Genomic DNA, 19,829 nt, shown 5'->3' on the forward strand with positions numbered 1-19,829 from the left:
TGGCCACAGATAGACAGTGATTCCATTTATTCATCTTTTGTTACCTAGGTAGTAAACTTGTATTCATACAGCACTCGGAAGGAAGATTGGAAAACGTCGATCATCATTGTTGATGGAACTGTATCGATGCAAATTTGAATGTAGGATGTTTATAATATATATGGTTGATAATACCAATTTCCATGGACTACGGTATAACTGTTCTACAAACATATACATTCAAATTTGAAAAAGATTGCCTATAAATTGTGGCGGTACAATCCTTTTGCAGTGCAACATGCTCACCAGATGATAGAAATGTTAAGGTGTATGTTGATGTAGATGTCCGCAACAATGGATTCGTCTAGTTGATCTACCTCAAATAATGTCATTTAAGAGGTTTGGGGCATGTGAGTTTATTCCTCGGTATTATTCTGTTTACAATGAAGACAATTGTGTTACATAGCTATACGATAACTTAGTTGCTATGTTTGTATCGTCAATTGATGATGAAGAAATTGTGGTCCCCTGAGATGATATTAAGTCCATTATTTTGACTTTGGGGAATTGTTTAACTTCTACTATTGCTGTGAGCGAATTGTAATCTTAATGGCCGTTAACCAATGACGATGCTATTTTGTAACAACTGTGGAGAGCGCATTGCTGCTCATGGTCATGGTGAAGTTATTTGTGATGTCTGTGGTGTTGTTCAGCAGCAGTACACTCAGACAATTGTCGAGGAATTCACCGGTTCATACTCTCAGACGCAACGTGTAGGTCGATTGAAACCAGCGGAATCTGTGAAAGATGATGCGCCGAAGCCTAGCGAGACCGATTCTCGGGACTTTCAGGTAATCATGGGTATGCAGATGGTTCTAGAAAACTTAAGTAAGATATTGGTCAAGTCATTTGGATTTTCCAATCAGGTTGAGGTTGAGGCCAAGAACATTTGGTCGCGTTACCTTAATTTAATAATGAAGAATGAAATCCCTATTGGTAACATGTTCGCTGACCTTTCAACTAAAAGGGACAAAGACTCTGTAGAATCCATATATTTCAAGCGAACTTTTCAGGTACCAATGAATTACGAGCATTTCAACATTCCCAAGCGTCTGCACAAAGGTTTGTTATATAAACATGGTATCACATACATCCAGTGATTAGCGATATGGGATGCACAAGTTTTGAATACGCACTCATGATAAATGCCCATCGTAAGGCACGTTACAGGGATGGCAATGCGGTAGCTGGTACATCAACTCAATGGCAAGACATTAATGAATACAAGGCCGTGGACCAAGATAAAAAAAGAAGTGCACCTACATATGACAACAGTGAGGGCGTGGTTTCCTTGGAGGATTCTGATATGCTTCCCAGTGAGAAGTCCATGTTGGATAAAGAAAATGAGGTACCGTCTGGTAGCCCTGGCACTGCCACGGGGATACCTATCTACGTTATGATTGAGGCCATAGGACGGCGCAAGCTGCCTACTACCATTTGGGTTTCAAAAGTTCGTTTGAAACTCGAGAGTGGTAACCCCTACAAGTTGGCTTATAAGGTATATGTTTCTTAATTTAAAACACAACACAACAGATGGACTCAATTTATCGCCACGACTTCTTGTGGAGACTTTTGTATGCTTATCCCACTTTGGAGCCCTTGGAAAAACTGGAACACTTTATAGGTGCATACTCAGACCTGGAAGATGATGATACTATAACCATAATTGAATCAAATCCACTTGAACTGGAGGTTCTCGTAGATATTGCGCGTTCTTTGGGCATTACAGGTTGCACGGTATTATCACAAAGGGGTTTGGGGTCTAAAAAACGTTTGCGTATGGAGGTAATAAACTTGATATTTAAACATATTACCACTTATTACTTTGGTGATGAAGGCGACCCCGGTATGCAATCGTTTAACTTGTCGTGGATAGTTCCGAAGATGGATTTGGAATTGGTGTGCACAATACTTTACCTTGCTCTGATCAAGTGCAGATATCCAGTGGTGCTGAACGATATAGTCCGATGGGTTCTTCAGGGGCGTATTCCTGTACGTAGCAGTGCCTGTTTGCTACCACAGGTCATCTTGAACGCTGCCGTTAGGGAGACGTATTCAGGTGTAAGCATTAGGAACGCACCTGGCACGCAGGTGGAAATGTCATATAACTTGTTTACCAATGCCAAGGTACCACATAGTTCGATCCACCTGGAGAATATTACATCGCGGTTGGTGCTGTGCGGAATGCTGAGCGACTTTGAGAGGAATTCGAATATGCTAAAGTCTAGTTTCAACGTACATGGACTCTGCAGGAGAATCGTACACCACTTACGTCTGCCAACCAATGTTATTCCCGTAACTGATATGCTGATTGAGCGTATTAACAATTTATGTGCTACAGTTGACTATGACATGATCAAGCTCCCCGTTGATTGTGCTGAACACCATTTAGGACGCATGAAATCCATATACGGGACATCAATGGGACTTTATCCATCCCATGCTTTTGCAGCAGCATGTGTTCTAGCTGCTTGTCGATTGCTGTGGCCGATTTTTCATTTCAATCCTCCAGCATTACCCCGGAGGCAGTATCCTGGCAATACAGCCGTTGGTACAATCGAAAATGACAGAATCCGCTATTCAGACAGCATGTTGGAGTCATTCATCATTCGTAGAGAAAGGTATGGTAAACCTATTGAATTCGATGCTATGAACATGCGATGGATTGTGCGCGTATCCAAGTACCCTGTGGAAGCCATGTCACGTGATGATTGGCACAGCTACCTTCAAAAGGATACTTCTTTGAACAGCGACGAGCTGTCCTTTTTACGCACGATAGTGCATAGTATGTCTAATGTACAAGGACCACTCAATCGTCAGATCAATTCAGATGCGCCTTTTACTCTTCGTCATTATGCTGAAGAAATGCGAAGTCAGAACAGCGATCCACCCAATTTCTTTCAGGTACCGGATGCCACAGAAACGCATCATACGACTACAAAGTATATTTTTGATGCACGGCATCGCGGTTACTATAACGCAGGGCTCTCTGCATTGTTGTGGCTATTTCATCATTGTCCTTACAAGACTATCGAGGTGTTGTCAAAGTACTACGTGCCATCTGATTGTTTATCGCTGCGCCGCATGGCGGCGGACATGGCTCTAGTTTTGCGACCATCTCTGCTTTCGCACAACTTGTTGCGTCTGTACGCCGGACTGACTCCTCCTGCAGGGAACGACAAGATTATTGCAGCAAAGTTGCAAGATAAGCGCTTTAGGGACCTGTGTATAAACATGGCTGGCTTGTGGAGCGGTTCTTTAATACATATGTTTGGCTTTGTGGAAAAAATAAACCAAGGTGAGCCGAAATTATGCCCCGCCGCCACTCTCGAAGCTGGTTCGAACACCAAGATGGTATCATCCGCAATAAACTTCATAAGACCGCTTCTACTAGAACAAACTGAGAAAAATAAAGCATACGGAGCGATAACAGGCTCACTTCCAGGTAATAACGAGATCTACTTTAAAATAACGTCCTTATTCTCCCAGAATCCGAATTACTCTGGATGGAACCCCGAAAAATCTTTCGACTTGGACACTTATCGAAGCTGTGTACCTAATCAAAGAAACCAGCTGCTAGAATGGGCTGCTGAGACTCTGGCAATGAAAATACACCTAAAGCAAAATGATGCGTGGTGCTTCATCGCAGAACGTATGGAAAAGGCACTAGTTCTACAGCATGACGAAGAACTATGGAAAGAAACTTGTCCGTTAATATCGCTTGAAGAGTCTTATAATGCTCTATTGAGAAACATAGAGAATGGATTTCAGGACATGGGAACGGTGACCTCAGTTGGCCGTCTGTTGCCTCCGTTTCCATGGCGTGACTATAGAGCTCTTGGAGGTAAGTGTAACGTTGCCTATGGATTACATCTGTGCAGAGGAGATGCCAATGACGTATGTGCTCATGCTCAAGGCAGTCTCAAGATTTATAGGAGCACCTCTGGCACTAATACACTCATGCTTGTGCAACATAGAACACATACTTACAAAGTCAGAATAATTAAACAGTTAGTTTACGCGACTGCGATGGCTGAAGAAGTTGTTGCACGCACTTGAATATGTAAATAGGCAGCCACCCAGTTAATGTTATCACGCTAACACGCCACACGAATGCAGTGGTCGCTATGAAAGCAAAATCAAAGTAGTTGCGCAATATCAAGATAGAGTAGAAATAAACAACCGCGGTGCAAAGCATACTAACCATAGTCAATGGGTGGTATGTGTGGAGCTCGGTATAGATGTTCAAAAGCTCCAGGGCAAACAGTGAAGTGCATGCCACGGACACAAGGCTGAGCATTGAGTTCTCGAATAGGATGATTGCACCCAGCATCAGGATAGCCCCCTGGAAGACCGAAATCCAAACCCAGATCAAAAAGGTCTTCACTGACATTACACGACCAGTATGCAGAGTTTGGTACAACTCAGGGAACAGAAATACAACTGATTCCTCCATCTCGTAATCCAACACCAAACTATATAAAGGCAACATAGTATAGTACGTAGAGAAGCCGATTTGCAGCCAACCTTGAAAAAATGCCAAAGGCATATAAAAATACATAGCTGAAAAAAGTCCTTGCATAACTGCGATAATCATACCCCTGTGGATGATGAAGTGGGTCAAGGAAGCAGAGCTCTTGTAGCTGTTACGACCGTGCCATAGAATGATCCGCTTAATGTAGTGAAAGCGATGAATTGAGTAGTCAGCCGATAAACTAGCTTGGAGACCTTCTTTCCCAACAATACCAATACCAACATCAGCTTCAGTAATCATTGGAACGTCGTTATCACCGTCGCCTATAGCACATGTGCGCTTACCAGTGTGCTCTTTTATAAGGCGGACAAGTTCAGCCTTGATAAATGGCGTGCAACGGCAGCACAACACCGCAGGAGCCATAGTGGCAACCATAATGAAAAATTTGGTGAACTCCTTGATACTAGTAGCCACGACAGCACCGTCTACTACTAACATAGTGGAAGTGGGACCCATAGAGAAGTTCTCCAATTTCTGGCGTATGTCATCCTTGTCCTTTGTGTTGTCAGATGTTATTTGACATAGTGCATGGCTCTTATCTTTTATACCGGCGGATATGGCGATACATTTAGCAGTGTCCACCTTGTCGCCAGTAAGCATCCATATTTTAATACCAGCATCACGCAATGCTTCCAAAGTGCTACGCACATGAGGCTGCAAGTTATCCTGAACACCACTCAGTGCAACAAGAATCAAGTCCCTCTCTAGAGTGGATACCACCTTTTTGATCTTTTCCTCACGGTCGTTCAAACTGACACGTGCATCGCGGTAGCGCTGGTCGAAGGCAGTAAATTCTGTATCTGATATTCGGCGGTAACCGAATACCAAGGTACGCAACCCCAATCGGGCCATGTTATCGCATTCCTCAGTTAACCATACTGACCCACGAGGCTGAAGAAGTTTTATCAGTGCTGATTCGGCCCCTTTGCAAAAGAAGAACTTCTCTTTGGTATCTTCTTCTTCCACAATGATACCCATTCTCTTCGTCTCTGAGCTGAAAGGAAAGACCATTAAAATCTTAAAAGTAAGGTATATAGAGCCACACGCACACAAAACCATTTTATGCTCATCTCGCTCACGAAGCTCAACATCACACATGCGAGCAAATGATACCATTGCGATTTCATCCGGCGATGAAGCTTGGAAATCCAATTTATCCTTGTCAGCGATTGGAGTAACCGAGTGGCATATAGCCAACGATAAAATAGCAAGTGACAACTTTGTCTCAATTTCGTTAGTTTGACCCACCTTGGTTAAAGGCAAGTGGATCACAGATTTTCTGGTAGTACCAACGGAAGTTGTGGCCAATTTAGTGTTTACACCCTCTTGGGAATCAGTATTTAGAGTACGCAAGTAATCGTCAAAGTACTTCCTCACAAGCTGACGTATTGTAGGAAGGTCGTCTAGCTGGAATAGGGCGCGACCAATATGTATTCTATCGAGGTTCATTACATTTTGAGTCAAAGTGCCAGTTTTATCACTCAACAAATACTCAATACGACCCAGCTCCTCGGGGATTAAAGTGGTACGGGGAACAGTACCAGGAATTTCCTTGTCCATAGCCATAGCCCTAGAATACGTGAATTTTGCTATATCCAGGTTGATACGTAACGATATGGGAATAATAGTTGAAAACAAAAGCAAAAACTTGATGAGCCAAATGTACCATCTTCCAACGAATCCACCAGGTATTACCATTGCGATAGACATTGCCAAAAGGATAGAAAACAGAACCTTCGTCATCAAGTTCACCTCCCAATCGAAGCAACCAATCTTGTATCTTGCACGACGCGCATTAAGTGAAGCACGTACTTCCTTTCCGATATAAATAACAAGACCGTAGACCGTACCGGCAGCAACTATAGTATTCATCCACAAGGCATTGTCCACTGTCAATGGCTCAACAATAACACCACCGGGAGCCTCCTCAACATCACAATCGGCATCGCCCTCAGCTTTTGACTTTGTCTCAAGTGCGACATAAGAAACTGAAGTCATTTCCGCCTGAGTACCGAAGTCTTTTAGTGTTGACGTATCCAGCCTCATGGAATCATTGGGAATCAAAGATGGAATATCAGTGGTAATTTTACCAATCTGTTCTATTTCATCCTTGTAAAACGTCATTTTCCCGTAAAATGAGTATATTTCTTGTCTGGGAGGCTCACAGCAACACACAGCGTTGAGTTTGACAATATCTTCGGCCGATTTGAGCGATTGTGTAACATGGACAGCTTTCTTCAGCTTCCAATCAGTTTCTCCGTCGAGTTGATCTGTACGAATGAAACTGCAACCATTAGCTTCAGAAGATCTTAAAAGTATCATGTCTGCAGGCACTCTTTGATTCTTCTTGAGCTTTACTATTGAGCCAACAGTTATGCTCTCAGCGTTGATCTCCTTTATACCATCCTCCGTCAATATTTCGTACTTTTGAGAGTTAGCCTCGCGATCACGCAAATAACGTTTGTAATCATCGCACCCTTCTTTCAGTAGAGCCACAAACAGCACTAGTGTGAGAGGACCAAAGTAAGTAATGGCAGATTCCACTGCAAGATCAGGAATAAGTTGGGACAGACTAATAAGCAGATAGAACAAATTCATAAAAACCCTGCAAATGATGCCTATATATAACTCAACCTACTTAAATTGCTCATATAGCACATAAGGCAAAAAGGTGAAAACATTATATTTCGTGTTTTTCATGCCATTCCAAACTGCAAATAAATTATTATCGTACTCTACTAACCAACCGAAACTCCTGGGTATACTTCCGCCCCTAAGCGATACATAACGAAGTCCGGGCATGAGACGTGTGTTGAATCTCGTTGCTAATAAGAACCTAATACGATCCATGAGCGTAGCTGGCTTCTTCAACTCATCAATAACCCACATATCGTTATCTACATCATGAGCGCCAGTGGCAAAGTCACTGGAGTCCGAGGGGCGTTCCATTTTTACGAAAGTATTGTCCTCGGGATTACGCATAATATATAACGTAGCGTCGCGCAAAACTCTGACATTATATCTAATATAGCTAGAGCACACTCATTAATATAGCAGTGTCTTTTCCTGCACAATTTATTATAGAGTGTATTATAACAAGCTGCACGATAGATCCTATTTCTATTTCCCCAATGATACCTCTACACATTTCAGTTGGTATTCTTCAATACCACTATTTAATTCGAATATGCAAGTTTCTAATGTATTGCAATACATGTTTTTATCCAATTGTATGATCATTTCCTCTGATGAACTGGGATCTGCGACTTCGTAACCTAGGTTTAAAAATATATCTCTCACCCAAAACAGCATCACTATACATTCAAAATCGCATAGGTAATTAAAAGGCAACAAAGGCTCGGGGATTGTCAGTGTATGAACTGCCGCAATAAAAGGTATATCCTCCGTGATGCCTCTTATAGCTGCATTTTTATATCGCTATTTTAAAGAGAGCTATTAACACACAAACACATGTAACTATGCTTGAAAACCATTCCAATGTAATCTTATATGTTCAATTAGCGATATGAGTGGATATGTTGCTGCTCAATTTACATACTCTCATGATGGATGTTACTGGTGTTTAATCCTGGTTCATTGGCATCTAAATATATTCTACACTAATTAAATAGGAGTAAAAGGCCGCTTACAACGGTTTCAAGTGTTATAGTAAGCCTCAATTTGCTATTCTAGATGTGTTCCCCATTCGGTGTGTAAAGATTCCATAAATTGGTAAAGGTAATAAAATGAATTAGATTCTAAAACTCCAGTCATTAGAATGATGACTGGTTTATTATATATGAACCCATCAGGGGATCATATCTATCCTCCGTTGAGCTACACTCCTCCCTGATGTCTTTTTATGCACATATTGCAATGCAACGACGATGTACTATTTTACGTCAGGCATGGATACATATTGCACTGTGTTGTGTTGTATTGTATGATGTCGGAGTTGCATTTCACTTTGGAACTTCTAATGATAGTTTAATCGTACGTCGTGATGTATCCCACCGGGCACATTGTTATCGTAAACGGGGATCTAGCATCGCCCAGCTTCATGTTATTCCGGACAAAGACGGAGTATCACATGATGGGAGCGACTTTATTGGTGGCTACCAGCCTGGCGAGCTGTTGCATACAGTACAAGATCTGGAGCTGTGCGACGAACTTAGCCAGAGTTTCATGAAGTATGCGCTCAGTATAATTTTGGGAAGAGCGCTTCCGGATGCACGTGACGGGCTAAAAATAGTCCATCGTCGTATACTTTGGGCTATGCAGGTGGGTAGATCTAAAATGGCTCTATCTATTGCAGGTTATGAAACTCGGAGCTTCGACTCCTTACCGCAAGTGTGCCAAGGTAGTAGGTGACGTTCTAGGAAAGTACCACCCACACTCTGATAAATCCGTATATGATGCACTGTGTCGGTTATCACAACTTTTCATGATGCGAGTGCCTCTTGTTGATGGGCATGGCAATTTCGGATCCACCGACGATCCACCAGCAGCTATGCGTTACACCGAATGCAGGCTAAGCCCCTTTAGCGAGAAGCTTCTTTTGGCGGAAATGGGAAAAAATACAGTGGATATGCTGCCTAATTTCGATTCTACCGAGATGGAACCGACGGTGTTACCGTCCAAGGTACCATTATTGCTAATCAACGGGTCCTCAGGAATTGCTGTTGGATTGGCCACTAACATACCTCCTCACAACCCTGAGGAGATACTGAAAGCGGCATCTTTGATGGCTAAGAATCATGGAAATGTTGACACCGAAGAATTGCTCAATATAGTACGTGGCCCAGACTTTCCTACTGGAGGGCATATAGTTACCAGCATTGATGCATTACGAAAGATTTACACCACAGGAAAAGGTAGTATCATGCTGCAGGCCAAATATATATACGAGGAGCGTATCAAGCCGCGTAACAGCAAACGAGAAAGCGATGTAGTCGTCAACACGTACAGCGACCCATCTCATCTTTCTTTCACTTCAGGAAGTCGGGTCTCCATTATCGTCAAAGAGCTACCATATAACGTACGCTTGAGCGACGTTATGCTTGCAATATCGAAAGCGGTGGAAACAGGAGCTCTTCGTGGGATATCGGACTTAAGAGACGAATCTGATCGTGGCGGCCTTAGGCTCGTGATAGAGCTCAAAAAGCATATTACCACGCATTTGGAAGTGGAGGAGATAATGCAGAAGCTTAAAAAAATGAGTGGTTTATGTTCCTTTTTCAAGTGCAACTTTATAGCATTGGACAGCAGTGGAACGAAACCCGTACGATTGAGCCTGTACAGCGCGCTAAAGATTTGGCTGGAATTCAGGGTACAGACCGTAAGAAAGCGCATTGAGCGTCAACGTGAACAAGCGAAAGAGCGATTAAACATTGTAAAAGGATTTGCTATTGCCTTCAATAAAATTGATGATATTGTACATATGGTTAGGAATTCATCTTCTTCAGCCGAGGCAATGCGTATGCTCTCTGAGAAACGGTACGGAGGGCTAAATGCAGAGCAGGCATCGGCTGTATTACGGATGTCTTTGTCACAACTTTCAAGGATAGAGCGTGACAAAATTGACCTCGAGGAGAAGGAGCTATCGGAGTCAATCAAACGCTACAACCATATACTGGGTGACGAATCGCATATTTACTCTTTGATATACAGCGAATTAGAGCACATACGGCAGAATCCAGAAAAGCATTACACTGTGCGTCACAGGTGTACTACGTTATCTGTATCCGGACATACCAGCTTGGGGGATGGTGACGTGGCCCAGGATTATCCCCCTGAGTTAGGTGGGAACGATGAAGAATTTGTAGACTCTATTAGCGCGACAATAGCCGAAGATCATATAGCGAATGAACCTGGGAATGATCCAGGTGATCTGGTGAAACAGAATCCAGACCTGGAAGGACACAATCCTCACGACGAACCCAGCCTCATAGTGATGAATAACTATGGGCTCATGCAACGCATAAAATTAGACAATAGTTTTTTTAGAAGCCAGAAATCACGTTACATACCCTCTTCACGATTACAACAACCGTATCAAGGCCAATATTCCATTGGAGAAGGTGAGAATGAAGATGTTGCACCCGAAATCACACAATCGGAATTGCAGCTACATTATGGCGTCTGCCGCCCCGGAGATTCATGTATGATGATATCTAAGGATGGTACTTGTTTTGTTTTACCCGTTTCTGCCCTTCGGCTATGCAACAAGGGATATTCCATATGGAAGCAAGTAAAACTTAAATCTCCTGAAAACGTTGAGTATTTTACGGTAACATCTAAGTTGCTATTCTCCCAAGACCAGAATTCAGGGGTTAGCAATTGCATGTACAAGCTAATTATGGATGAAACCACTTCTTATTTGGTTTTAATTTTCACTGATGGTCAAGTGGGCATCATCAGCACTAAACACTTTCCTAGCGGCCACCTATACAAAAATCCATTAATAAGACTCCGGTTGTGGAATAACAAAGAATTAAAACCTATATTCGCGATGTTCTGCTGCCCTGATGATGACATTTTTGTTGGCACTTTGCGTGGGTACTCACTACGTGTACGTTTAAATGATCTTCTAGGCGGGATGGAACATCGTGGGAAGACGCGGAAAAAATTAATTAAACTGAAAGAAAATGATAAGGTAACGTGTGGCGCCATATTGGAATCATTGAGCAATGTTGAAAACGATGCAAAAGAAATTTGCCGGTTTGAGAACTACGATAATCGCCACTTATTGCTTTTATCAGAGCACGGTAGAGCCAAGTTGCTGCATATAAGTGAGCTGCAGTTACGGCGCCATGGAGGTTATGGGTACAATATTACCCGCCAGTCATCTTCAACCATAGAGGGTCTCTATGCAGCCACTGTTGTGGATACTGACGACGACATCTTGTTAGTCAGCAAAGATGGTTTATTGGCGCGAAAGGACCCTTTTACACTACCAGTAGCTTCTCGCCATCAAAAAATGCGCAAATTCTGGACACGTATGCGTGCTCCGGATAGGCTGCAATATATGTCACCTGTCTAACTAATATTTGCTAAAATGCATGTCTTTTGATATACAAATGTACCATTAGTGTGGCCATTTATTTTCCCAGCTAATGGCGTTTAGTACTAGTTATTAACTTTGTGGTGTACATGTTTTATTGTCAAAGTGATATATACTGATGTGGGTTTTACATCATGTAAATCAACTACATAGCGAACGACCGCCAGAATGCTTTATCGCTATGTCATCATTTCACCGTCTGATACGTTGATAGTCATATCATTGAGAAATTATATTGTGTGGTCTGAACCACCTATCCACACTATGCAAATACTTTATGTGGATCAATCAGAGTACTACAAATATTGATGCACCATCTACGTTGACTGAGGAAAAATGTTAAATCGCTAATAGAAACACCATACACGAATTACATACTACGTGAAGTCACGGATATATTCAGAAATATACCCATGTAAACATAAGAAAGCTATTCATGATATCACAGTTTAAGCAAATCATTGTATTATTTCAGTTATATAGTTACCCTGGAAAAGAAGAGTCTCTATCTACTTAGAAACCAACAGCATAAATGGTGGTGACATCTACATTTTATTCATGTCATCGATTGGCGTTTAAAACAGCTTGTAGTGAGATGGTACAAATGCCATATAGGGTAATTGAGTTGAAAATTCGACAGAAATAATTTAGATATGAATATATACTTTTATCCAGGTTATGGTTACAGATAACAACCCCCCCCCCCCCCTTATTCCAAAGTAAAGATACATTTCTAGAAGCTTTATTCGACCTAAAAATACATTGGTGCGTTATATTATAGTTGCTAATGATTACAGAACCGGTTATCGACTATGCACAATATGCCTGAACAGTTACACAATGAATGGGTAAAAATGAAAGACTCAATAATGAGAAATGATCCAAGGACTGATTCTATGATTATAAAAAATGCCACAATTAAAATAAGGGTTTGAGGGGCACACCGTCTCCAAACAAGCCATAGTACAAGAAATTATGCATTGCGACAAACAACGTAATCACAGTCAAATTGTCAAGTGCTCATATCATAACCGCATTTAGGATAGATTCATAGTATACATTTTCAGAAAAAAAGAGGTGTCAATCAAAAGAACAACGCCGAAATCAAGACATCTGTAAACACACATTAAGCAATAAAACATGAACACACGCGTATAGTAATAGCAGGAATAACACATTTCGTGCGTTTCACGCTTGAAACATACGGTATAGCCCTGTTGATCCAATTTGCCAATTCCTATGTAAAATCAAATCATAGATACTGATTACCAGACAGATATACTAGCCAATTAAGCTGCTATATCGATATTCAGGATGATATAATGGTATTCCATATGATTAAATATAATTCTGGGGTCTCCTATGGAATCAAGGGCATAAAAGAACCGTTTTTGATCAAACTAATGATGTAAAATAACTAGAATATTACTTTCATTATGTGATAATAATTATTTAGTACATTAGGCGAAATATTAACAGCGTTATATACTACATGCAACCTTTCGTCACCTCTTCCTTATTGACGCGTGTAATATATTGGGGTGCAGCTATGTGATGTTGTGCTGGAACGATTTCGGTAAAGTTAAGGTTACTTGAACTGTGTATGCATTTACGGGGTTGTTCAGGAAATAGTCGGATACACCTGAGACCTGCGTAATTATTTTTCCGTATATGTATATATATGGTTGGTGCATATACGTTGGTCATCGGCATTCTTAAAATGGAGTAATGTTGAGATCGCGATGTATTTTAAACATTTGACTGCTTGTATATTAATATTAATTTCAGCTACTTGTTTGCCAGGGTAGGTGGTTTGTTAACAATGGAAGAAGCCGCTGGCGGCTTCGTTTCTGCGAAGAGCCACGCTCGTGATAATCGTCGTTCCACATTCTTGTTTAAAATTTTGAAGTGGTCTGTCGGTATCACTGGTATTACTGCTTTACTTGCTAATAATGCCTTCTGTGCGGATATTATCCCTCGTGTTAATGCAGGTAGTGGCCCTGCGTTCTCACATCGTTTTACCAAGGGCGATTCCCAACCTAATAAAGTCGGTGCAAAGTTGGTTAATCGTTTGATCGCTGATGATGATGATGATAAAATTGTTATTAACAAGACCGAAGTTGCTAGGCGCAGGGATTCCGTCGTTTCTAATGGTGCTCCTAAACAAGTCAATACCTCCAATTTGACTATCCCCGGTATGACAAAGGAACAATCTAAGTCACATTCTACCCGTGCATCAACATCTTCATTATCTCAAGATGAGGTATTCATTCCTGCTCCTACCAACCTGATCAGTGGGTTATGGAAAGGGTTCTTAACCACGAAGAAGCCTGCCGGCTCCAGAGGTGCCGAATCTGACAGTGATGTAGTTTCACCTCCCGTTTCTACAAAATCTAAACCTCCTGTGCAACTAAAATCTGAGTTGATTAAGGACAAATCTGGTGATTCCCGTACGATTTTGGTTGATAACTGTGTGGATGATACTGTGATGAAACGTGTGGGTAATATAGCTTCTGTGAATAAGGTTAACCTTGAATCTGTTAAAACCCTTAATTATCAACGTACAGATGCCTTCAATGCTAAGACCTTGAGAAAAAATGTAGCTAAAGAAGCTACTGGACTTCAAAAGAAGACTGAGGTTAGAAAGGAGATAATTGATTCTGACGCGGACGACGACATCTATATGGGTCACCCTACTAATGAGCCTAAGAAAGATTGCAAAAAGAAAAAGACTAAAAAAGATGATCGTGTTGTTGATGACGATGTTGATGATGACGACCTAATATTACACCAAGGCTTCTCTAAGCTTGGCGGTCGAGTGGTCCATCCACATTTATCTGAGAGTTGCAATTTTGTCCCACCTAAGGTTTCAGGTTTTCCTCATACGGGATCTCATTTGCTATCTCAGGGTCATGTTATGCCTAATAAACCAAGTGGCACTAGTGAACATAACTTCACTGGACCTACATTCTTCATAAAGCAGCCTGTTGGCGTGTCAGATGATATTGGCGGTGATGATTTTGCTGCACCATCTAAACCTCGGGATAATAAGCCCTGTGATATTAAAGTACCAACAATTATTCCTTCAACAGAATCAGGCGACGAAATTGAAGAAGGTGACATTATAGTTTCTGATGAGGAACTTGTTAAACCTGTAGTCTCTGACGAGAAGGAGGATGCTGATGTGTGCCCCGCTGTAGTCCCTCCTCCATCGTTTGATTTATCTGGTGATGGTTTTGAATCCGTAGATGACACTAGTGATGTTTCTGATGATGACTCCTGTTTAGTCGGTTGGAATTCTCGCCCATCTGCGGGTACATCAAGATATGAGCCCGGTAAAGTTCCCGCCACTGAGGACGTGTTGGTTGGGGACAACGTTGCGGATTCCGATAGCTCGCTAGATTCTGATAGTGACAGCAGTGGAGAATCAGGCCAGAGTTCAGATGACGAGATCGTCACCTGGGATGGCATTCATGGTAAACCCCTGCCAGAAGAAGCTTCCGAGATTCCATCTGACCACGAGACCGTTGAGCCTACAGTCTCTGACCACGAGAGTGTATCCAGCGGCAGCGAGTCTGAGGAAGAGGTTTCCGAAATTCCATCTGACCACGAGACCGTTGAGCCTACAGTCTCTGACCACGAGAGTGTATCCGGCGGCAGCGAGTCTGGGGAAGAGGTTTCCGAGATTCCATCTGACCACGAGACCGTTGAGCCTATAGTCTCTGACCACGAGAGTGTATCCAGCGGTAGCGAGTCTGAGGAAGAGGTTTCTGAGATTCCATCTGACCACGAGACCGTTGAGCCTATAGTCTCTGACCACGAGAGTGTATCCAGCGGCAGCGAGTCTGAGGAAGAGGTTTCTGAAATTCCATCTGACCACGAGACCGTTGAGCCTATATTCTCTGACCACGAGAGTGTATCCAGCGGTAGCGAGTCTGAGGAAGAGGTTTCTGAAATTCCATCTGACCACGAGACCGTTGAGCCTATAGTCTCTGACCACGAGAGTGTATCCAGCGGTAGCGAGTCTGAGGAAGAGGTTTCCGAGATTTCTTCAGACGAGAGTGTATCCAGCGGCAGCGAGTCTGAGGAAGAGGTTTCCGAAATTCCATCTGACCACGAGACCGTTGAGCCTATAGTCTCTGACCACGAGAGTGTATCCAGCGGCAGCGAGTCTGAGGAAGAGGTTTCTGAAATTCCATCTGACCACGAGACCGTTGAGCCTATAGTCTCTGACCACGAGAGTGTATCCAGCGGTAGCGAGTCTGAGGAAGAGGTTTCTGAGATTCCATCTGACCACGAGACCGTTGAGCCTATAGTCTCTGACCACGAGAGTGTATCCAGCGGTAGCGAGTCTGAGGAAGAGGTTTCCGAGATTCCATCTGACCACGAGACCGTTGAGCCTATAGTCTCTGACCACGAGAGTGTATCCAGCGGCAGCGAGTCTGAGGAAGAGGTTTCCGAGATTCCATCTGACCACGAGACCGTTGAGCCTATTGTCTCTGACGAGAAGGAGGATGCTGATGTGTGCCCCGCTGTAGTCCCTCCTCCATCGTTTGATTTATCTGGTGATGGTTTTGAATCCGTAGATGACACTAGTGATGTTTCTGATGATGACTCCTGTTTAGTCGGTTGGAATTCTCGCCCATCTGCGGGTACATCAAGATATGAGCCCGGTAAAGTTCCCGCCACTGAGGACGTGTTGGTTGGGGACAACGTTGCGGATTCCGATAGCTCGCTAGATTCTGATAGTGACAGCAGTGGAGAATCAGGCCAGAGTTCAGATGACGAGATCGTCACCTGGGATGGCATTCATGGTAAACCCCTGCCAGAAGAAGCTTCCGAGATTCCATCTGACCACGAGACCGTTGAGCCTACAGTCTCTGACCACGAGAGTGTATCCAGCGGCAGCGAGTCTGAGGAAGAGGTTTCCGAAATTCCATCTGACCACGAGACCGTTGAGCCTACAGTCTCTGACCACGAGAGTGTATCCGGCGGCAGCGAGTCTGGGGAAGAGGTTTCTGAGATTCCATCTGACCACGAGACCGTTGAGCCTATAGTCTCTGACCACGAGAGTGTATCCAGCGGCAGCGAGTCTGAGGAAGAGGTTTCTGAAATTCCATCTGACCACGAGACCGTTGAGCCTATATTCTCTGACCACGAGAGTGTATCCAGCGGTAGCGAGTCTGAGGAAGAGGTTTCTGAAATTCCATCTGACCACGAGACCGTTGAGCCTATAGTCTCTGACCACGAGAGTGTATCCAGCGGTAGCGAGTCTGAGGAAGAGGTTTCCGAGATTTCTTCAGACGAGAGTGTATCCAGCGGCAGCGAGTCTGAGGAAGAGGTTTCCGAAATTCCATCTGACCACGAGACCGTTGAGCCTATAGTCTCTGACCACGAGAGTGTATCCAGCGGTAGCGAGTCTGAGGAAGAGGTTTCTGAAATTCCATCTGACCACGAGACCGTTGAGCCTATAGTCTCTGACCACGAGAGTGTATCCAGCGGTAGCGAGTCTGAGGAAGAGGTTTCTGAGATTCCATCTGACCACGAGACCGTTGAGCCTATAGTCTCTGACCACGAGAGTGTATCCAGCGGTAGCGAGTCTGAGGAAGAGGTTTCCGAGATTCCATCTGACCACGAGACCGTTGAGCCTATAGTCTCTGACCACGAGAGTGTATCCAGCGGCAGCGAGTCTGAGGAAGAGGTTTCCGAAATTCCATCTGACCACGAGACCGTTGAGCCTATAGTCTCTGACCACGAGAGTGTATCCAGCGGCAGCGAGTCTGAGGAAGAGGTTTCCGAGATTCCATCTGACCACGAGACCGTTGAGCCTATAGTCTCTGACCACGAGAGTGTATCCAGCGGCAGCGAGTCTGAGGAAGAGGTTTCCGAGATTCCATCTGACCACGAGACCGTTGAGCCTATAGTCTCTGACCACGAGAGTGTATCCAGCGGTAGCGAGTCTGAGGAAGAGGTTTCTGAGATTCCATCTGACCACGAGACCGTTGAGCCTATAGTCTCTGACCACGAGAGTGTATCCAGCGGCAGCGAGTCTGAGGAAGAGGTTTCCGAGATTCCATCTGACCACGAGACCGTTGAGCCTATAATCCCTCCTCCATCGTTTGATTTATCTGGTGATGGCTTTGATTATATTGATGACTGGTCTTCTGATGAAGAAAGTGTATCTCCTGCCGTCAGTGAAGCTGAGATATCAGTGGACGAACCTTGCGACAATTACAACCATTTAGATGATGAGGATGAGATCATCACTTGGGATGGCATTCATGGTAAACCCCTGCCAGAAGACATTTGTGAAATTCCATCTGACCACGAGACCGTTGAGCCTATAGTCTCTGACCACGAGAGTGTATCCAGCGGCAGCGAGTCTGAGGAAGAGGTTTCTGAAATTCCATCTGACCACGAGACCGTTGAGCCTATAGTCTCTGACCACGAGAGTGTATCCAGCGGCAGCGAGTCTGAGGAAGAGGTTTCTGAAATTCCATCTGACCACGAGACCGTTGAGCCTATAGTCTCTGACCACGAGAGTGTATCCAGCGGCAGCGAGTCTGAGGAAGAGGTTTCCGAGATTTCTTCAGACGAGAGTGTATCCAGCGGTAGCGAGTCTGAGGAAGAGGTTTCCGAAATTCCATCTGACCACGAGACCGTTGAGCCTATAGTCTCTGACCACGAGAGTGTATCCAGCGGTAGCGAGTCTGAGGAAGAGGTTTCTGAAATTCCATCTGACCACGAGACCGTTGAGCCTATAGTCTCTGACCACGAGAGTGTATCCAGCGGTAGCGAGTCTGAGGAAGAGGTTTCTGAAATTCCATCTGACCACGAGACCGTTGAGCCTATAGTCTCTGACCACGAGAGTGTATCCAGCGGTAGCGAGTCTGAGGAAGAGGTTTCCGAGATTTCTTCAGACGAGAGTGTATCCAGCGGCAGCGAGTCTGAGGAAGAGGTTTCCGAAATTCCATCTGACCACGAGACCGTTGAGCCTATAGTCTCTGACCACGAGAGTGTATCCAGCGGTAGCGAGTCTGAGGAAGAGGTTTCCGAGATTCCATCTGACCACGAGACCGTTGAGCCTATAGTCTCTGACCACGAGAGTGTATCCAGCGGTAGCGAGTCTGAGGAAGAGGTTTCCGAGATTCCATCTGACCACGAGACCGTTGAGCCTATAGTCTCTGACCACGAGAGTGTATCCAGCGGCAGCGAGTCTGAGGAAGAGGTTTCCGATATTCCATCTGACCACGAGACCGTTGAGCCTATAATCCTTCCTCCATCGTTTGATTTATCTGGTGATGGCTTTGATTATATTGATGACGGGTCTTCTGATGAAGAAATTGTATCTCCTGCCGTCAGTGAAGCTGAGATATCAGTGGACGAACCTTGCGACAATTACAACCATTTAGATGATGAGGATGAGATCATCACTTGGGATGGCATTCATGGTAAACCCCTGCCAGAAGACATTTGTGAAATTCCATCTGACCACGAGACCGTTGAGCCTACAGTCTCTGACCACGAGAGTGTATCCAGCGGTAGCGAGTCTGAGGAAGAGGTTTCTGAGATTCCATCTGACCACGAGACCGTTGAGCCTATAGTCTCTGACCACGAGAGTGTATCCAGCGGCAGCGAGTCTGAGGAAGAGGTTTCTGAAATTCCATCTGACCACGAGACCGTTGAGCCTATATTCTCTGACCACGAGAGTGTATCCAGCGGCAGCGAGTCTGAGGAAGAGTTATCTGAGATTTCTTCAGACGAGAGTGTATCCAGCGGTAGCGAGTCTGAGGAAGAGGTTTCCGAGATTCCATCTGACCACGAGACCGTTGAGCCTACAGTCTCTGACCACGAGAGTGTATCCAGCGGTAGCGAGTCTGAGGAAGAGGTTTCCGAGATTCCATCTGACCACGAGACCGTTGAGCCTACAGTCTCTGACCACGAGAGTGTATCCAGCGGTAGCGAGTCTGAGGAAGAGGTTTCCGAGATTTCTTCAGACCACGAGACCGTTGAGCCTATAGTCTCTGACCACGAGAGTGTATCCAGCGGCAGCGAGTCTGAGGAAGAGGTTTCCGAGATTCCATCTGACCACGAGACCGTTGAGCCTATAGTCTCTGACCACGAGAGTGTATCCAGCGGTAGCGAGTCTGAGGAAGAGGTTTCCGAGATTCCATCTGACCACGAGACCGTTGA

At 44.1% G+C, this 19,829-nt stretch overlaps 4 protein-coding genes across 4 annotated transcripts; 3 read left to right on the forward strand and 1 right to left on the reverse strand.

Moving 5' to 3' along the window:
- Positions 1 to 518: 518 nt before the first annotated feature.
- BBOV_IV003620 (uncharacterized protein) lies at positions 519 to 4,043 on the forward strand. Its single transcript, XM_051767268.1, has 4 exons — positions 519 to 1,101; positions 1,137 to 1,537; positions 1,573 to 3,883; positions 3,921 to 4,043. Exons 1-4 carry the CDS (start codon positions 603 to 605, stop codon positions 4,040 to 4,042), a joined length of 3,333 nt encoding a protein of 1,110 aa, XP_051623081.1. The 5' UTR covers positions 519 to 602; the 3' UTR covers position 4,043.
- Positions 4,042 to 7,640, reverse strand: BBOV_IV003630 (phospholipid-translocating P-type ATPase flippase family protein). The gene is made up of 3 exons (XM_051767143.1): positions 7,321 to 7,640; positions 7,212 to 7,284; positions 4,042 to 7,178 (listed from the first exon to the last, which is right to left on the reverse strand). Exons 1-3 carry the CDS (start codon positions 7,553 to 7,555, stop codon positions 4,043 to 4,045), a joined length of 3,444 nt encoding a protein of 1,147 aa, XP_051623082.1. The 5' UTR covers positions 7,556 to 7,640; the 3' UTR covers position 4,042.
- A 718-nt stretch (positions 7,641 to 8,358) lies between these two features.
- BBOV_IV003640 (DNA gyrase/topoisomerase IV subunit A family protein) lies at positions 8,359 to 11,634 on the forward strand. The gene is made up of 2 exons (XM_001609478.1): positions 8,359 to 8,854; positions 8,889 to 11,634. Exons 1-2 carry the CDS (start codon positions 8,426 to 8,428, stop codon positions 11,613 to 11,615), a joined length of 3,156 nt encoding a protein of 1,051 aa, XP_001609528.1. The 5' UTR covers positions 8,359 to 8,425; the 3' UTR covers positions 11,616 to 11,634.
- Positions 11,635 to 13,391: 1,757 nt separating this feature from the next.
- Positions 13,392 to 19,829, forward strand: BBOV_IV003650 (uncharacterized protein; the record flags this gene model as incomplete). Its single annotated transcript, XM_001609479.2, has 1 exon — positions 13,392 to 19,829. A coding segment is annotated over exon 1 (6,371 nt), but the record flags the coding sequence as incomplete, so codon positions are not given.

Source organism: Babesia bovis (assembly GCF_000165395.2).
Source record: "Babesia bovis T2Bo chromosome 4 map unlocalized Chr4_2, whole genome shotgun sequence".
NCBI classification, from domain to species: domain Eukaryota; phylum Apicomplexa; class Aconoidasida; order Piroplasmida; family Babesiidae; genus Babesia; species Babesia bovis.

Excerpts from the sequence above, each read along its gene's own strand:
- BBOV_IV003620 (XM_051767268.1), top strand. The coding sequence starts at position 603 with ATGACGATGCTATTTTGTAACAACTGTGGAGAGCGCATTGCTGCTCAT. Across the intron at positions 1,102-1,136 it reads TCCCAAGCGTCTGCACAAAG|TGATTAGCGATATGGGATGC; the intron begins GTTTGTTATATA and ends ACATACATCCAG. Across the intron at positions 3,884-3,920 it reads TGACTATAGAGCTCTTGGAG|AGGAGATGCCAATGACGTAT; the intron begins GTAAGTGTAACG and ends ACATCTGTGCAG.
- BBOV_IV003630 (XM_051767143.1), bottom strand. The coding sequence starts at position 7,555 with ATGCGTAATCCCGAGGACAATACTTTCGTAAAAATGGAACGCCCCTCG. Across the intron at positions 7,285-7,320 it reads AAGTATACCCAGGAGTTTCG|TTTGGAATGGCATGAAAAAC; the intron begins GTTGGTTAGTAG and ends ATTTATTTGCAG. Across the intron at positions 7,179-7,211 it reads GTGCTATATGAGCAATTTAA|GGTTTTTATGAATTTGTTCT; the intron begins GTAGGTTGAGTT and ends CATCATTTGCAG.
- BBOV_IV003640 (XM_001609478.1), top strand. The coding sequence starts at position 8,426 with ATGTCTTTTTATGCACATATTGCAATGCAACGACGATGTACTATTTTA. Across the intron at positions 8,855-8,888 it reads GTATACTTTGGGCTATGCAG|GTTATGAAACTCGGAGCTTC; the intron begins GTGGGTAGATCT and ends TATCTATTGCAG.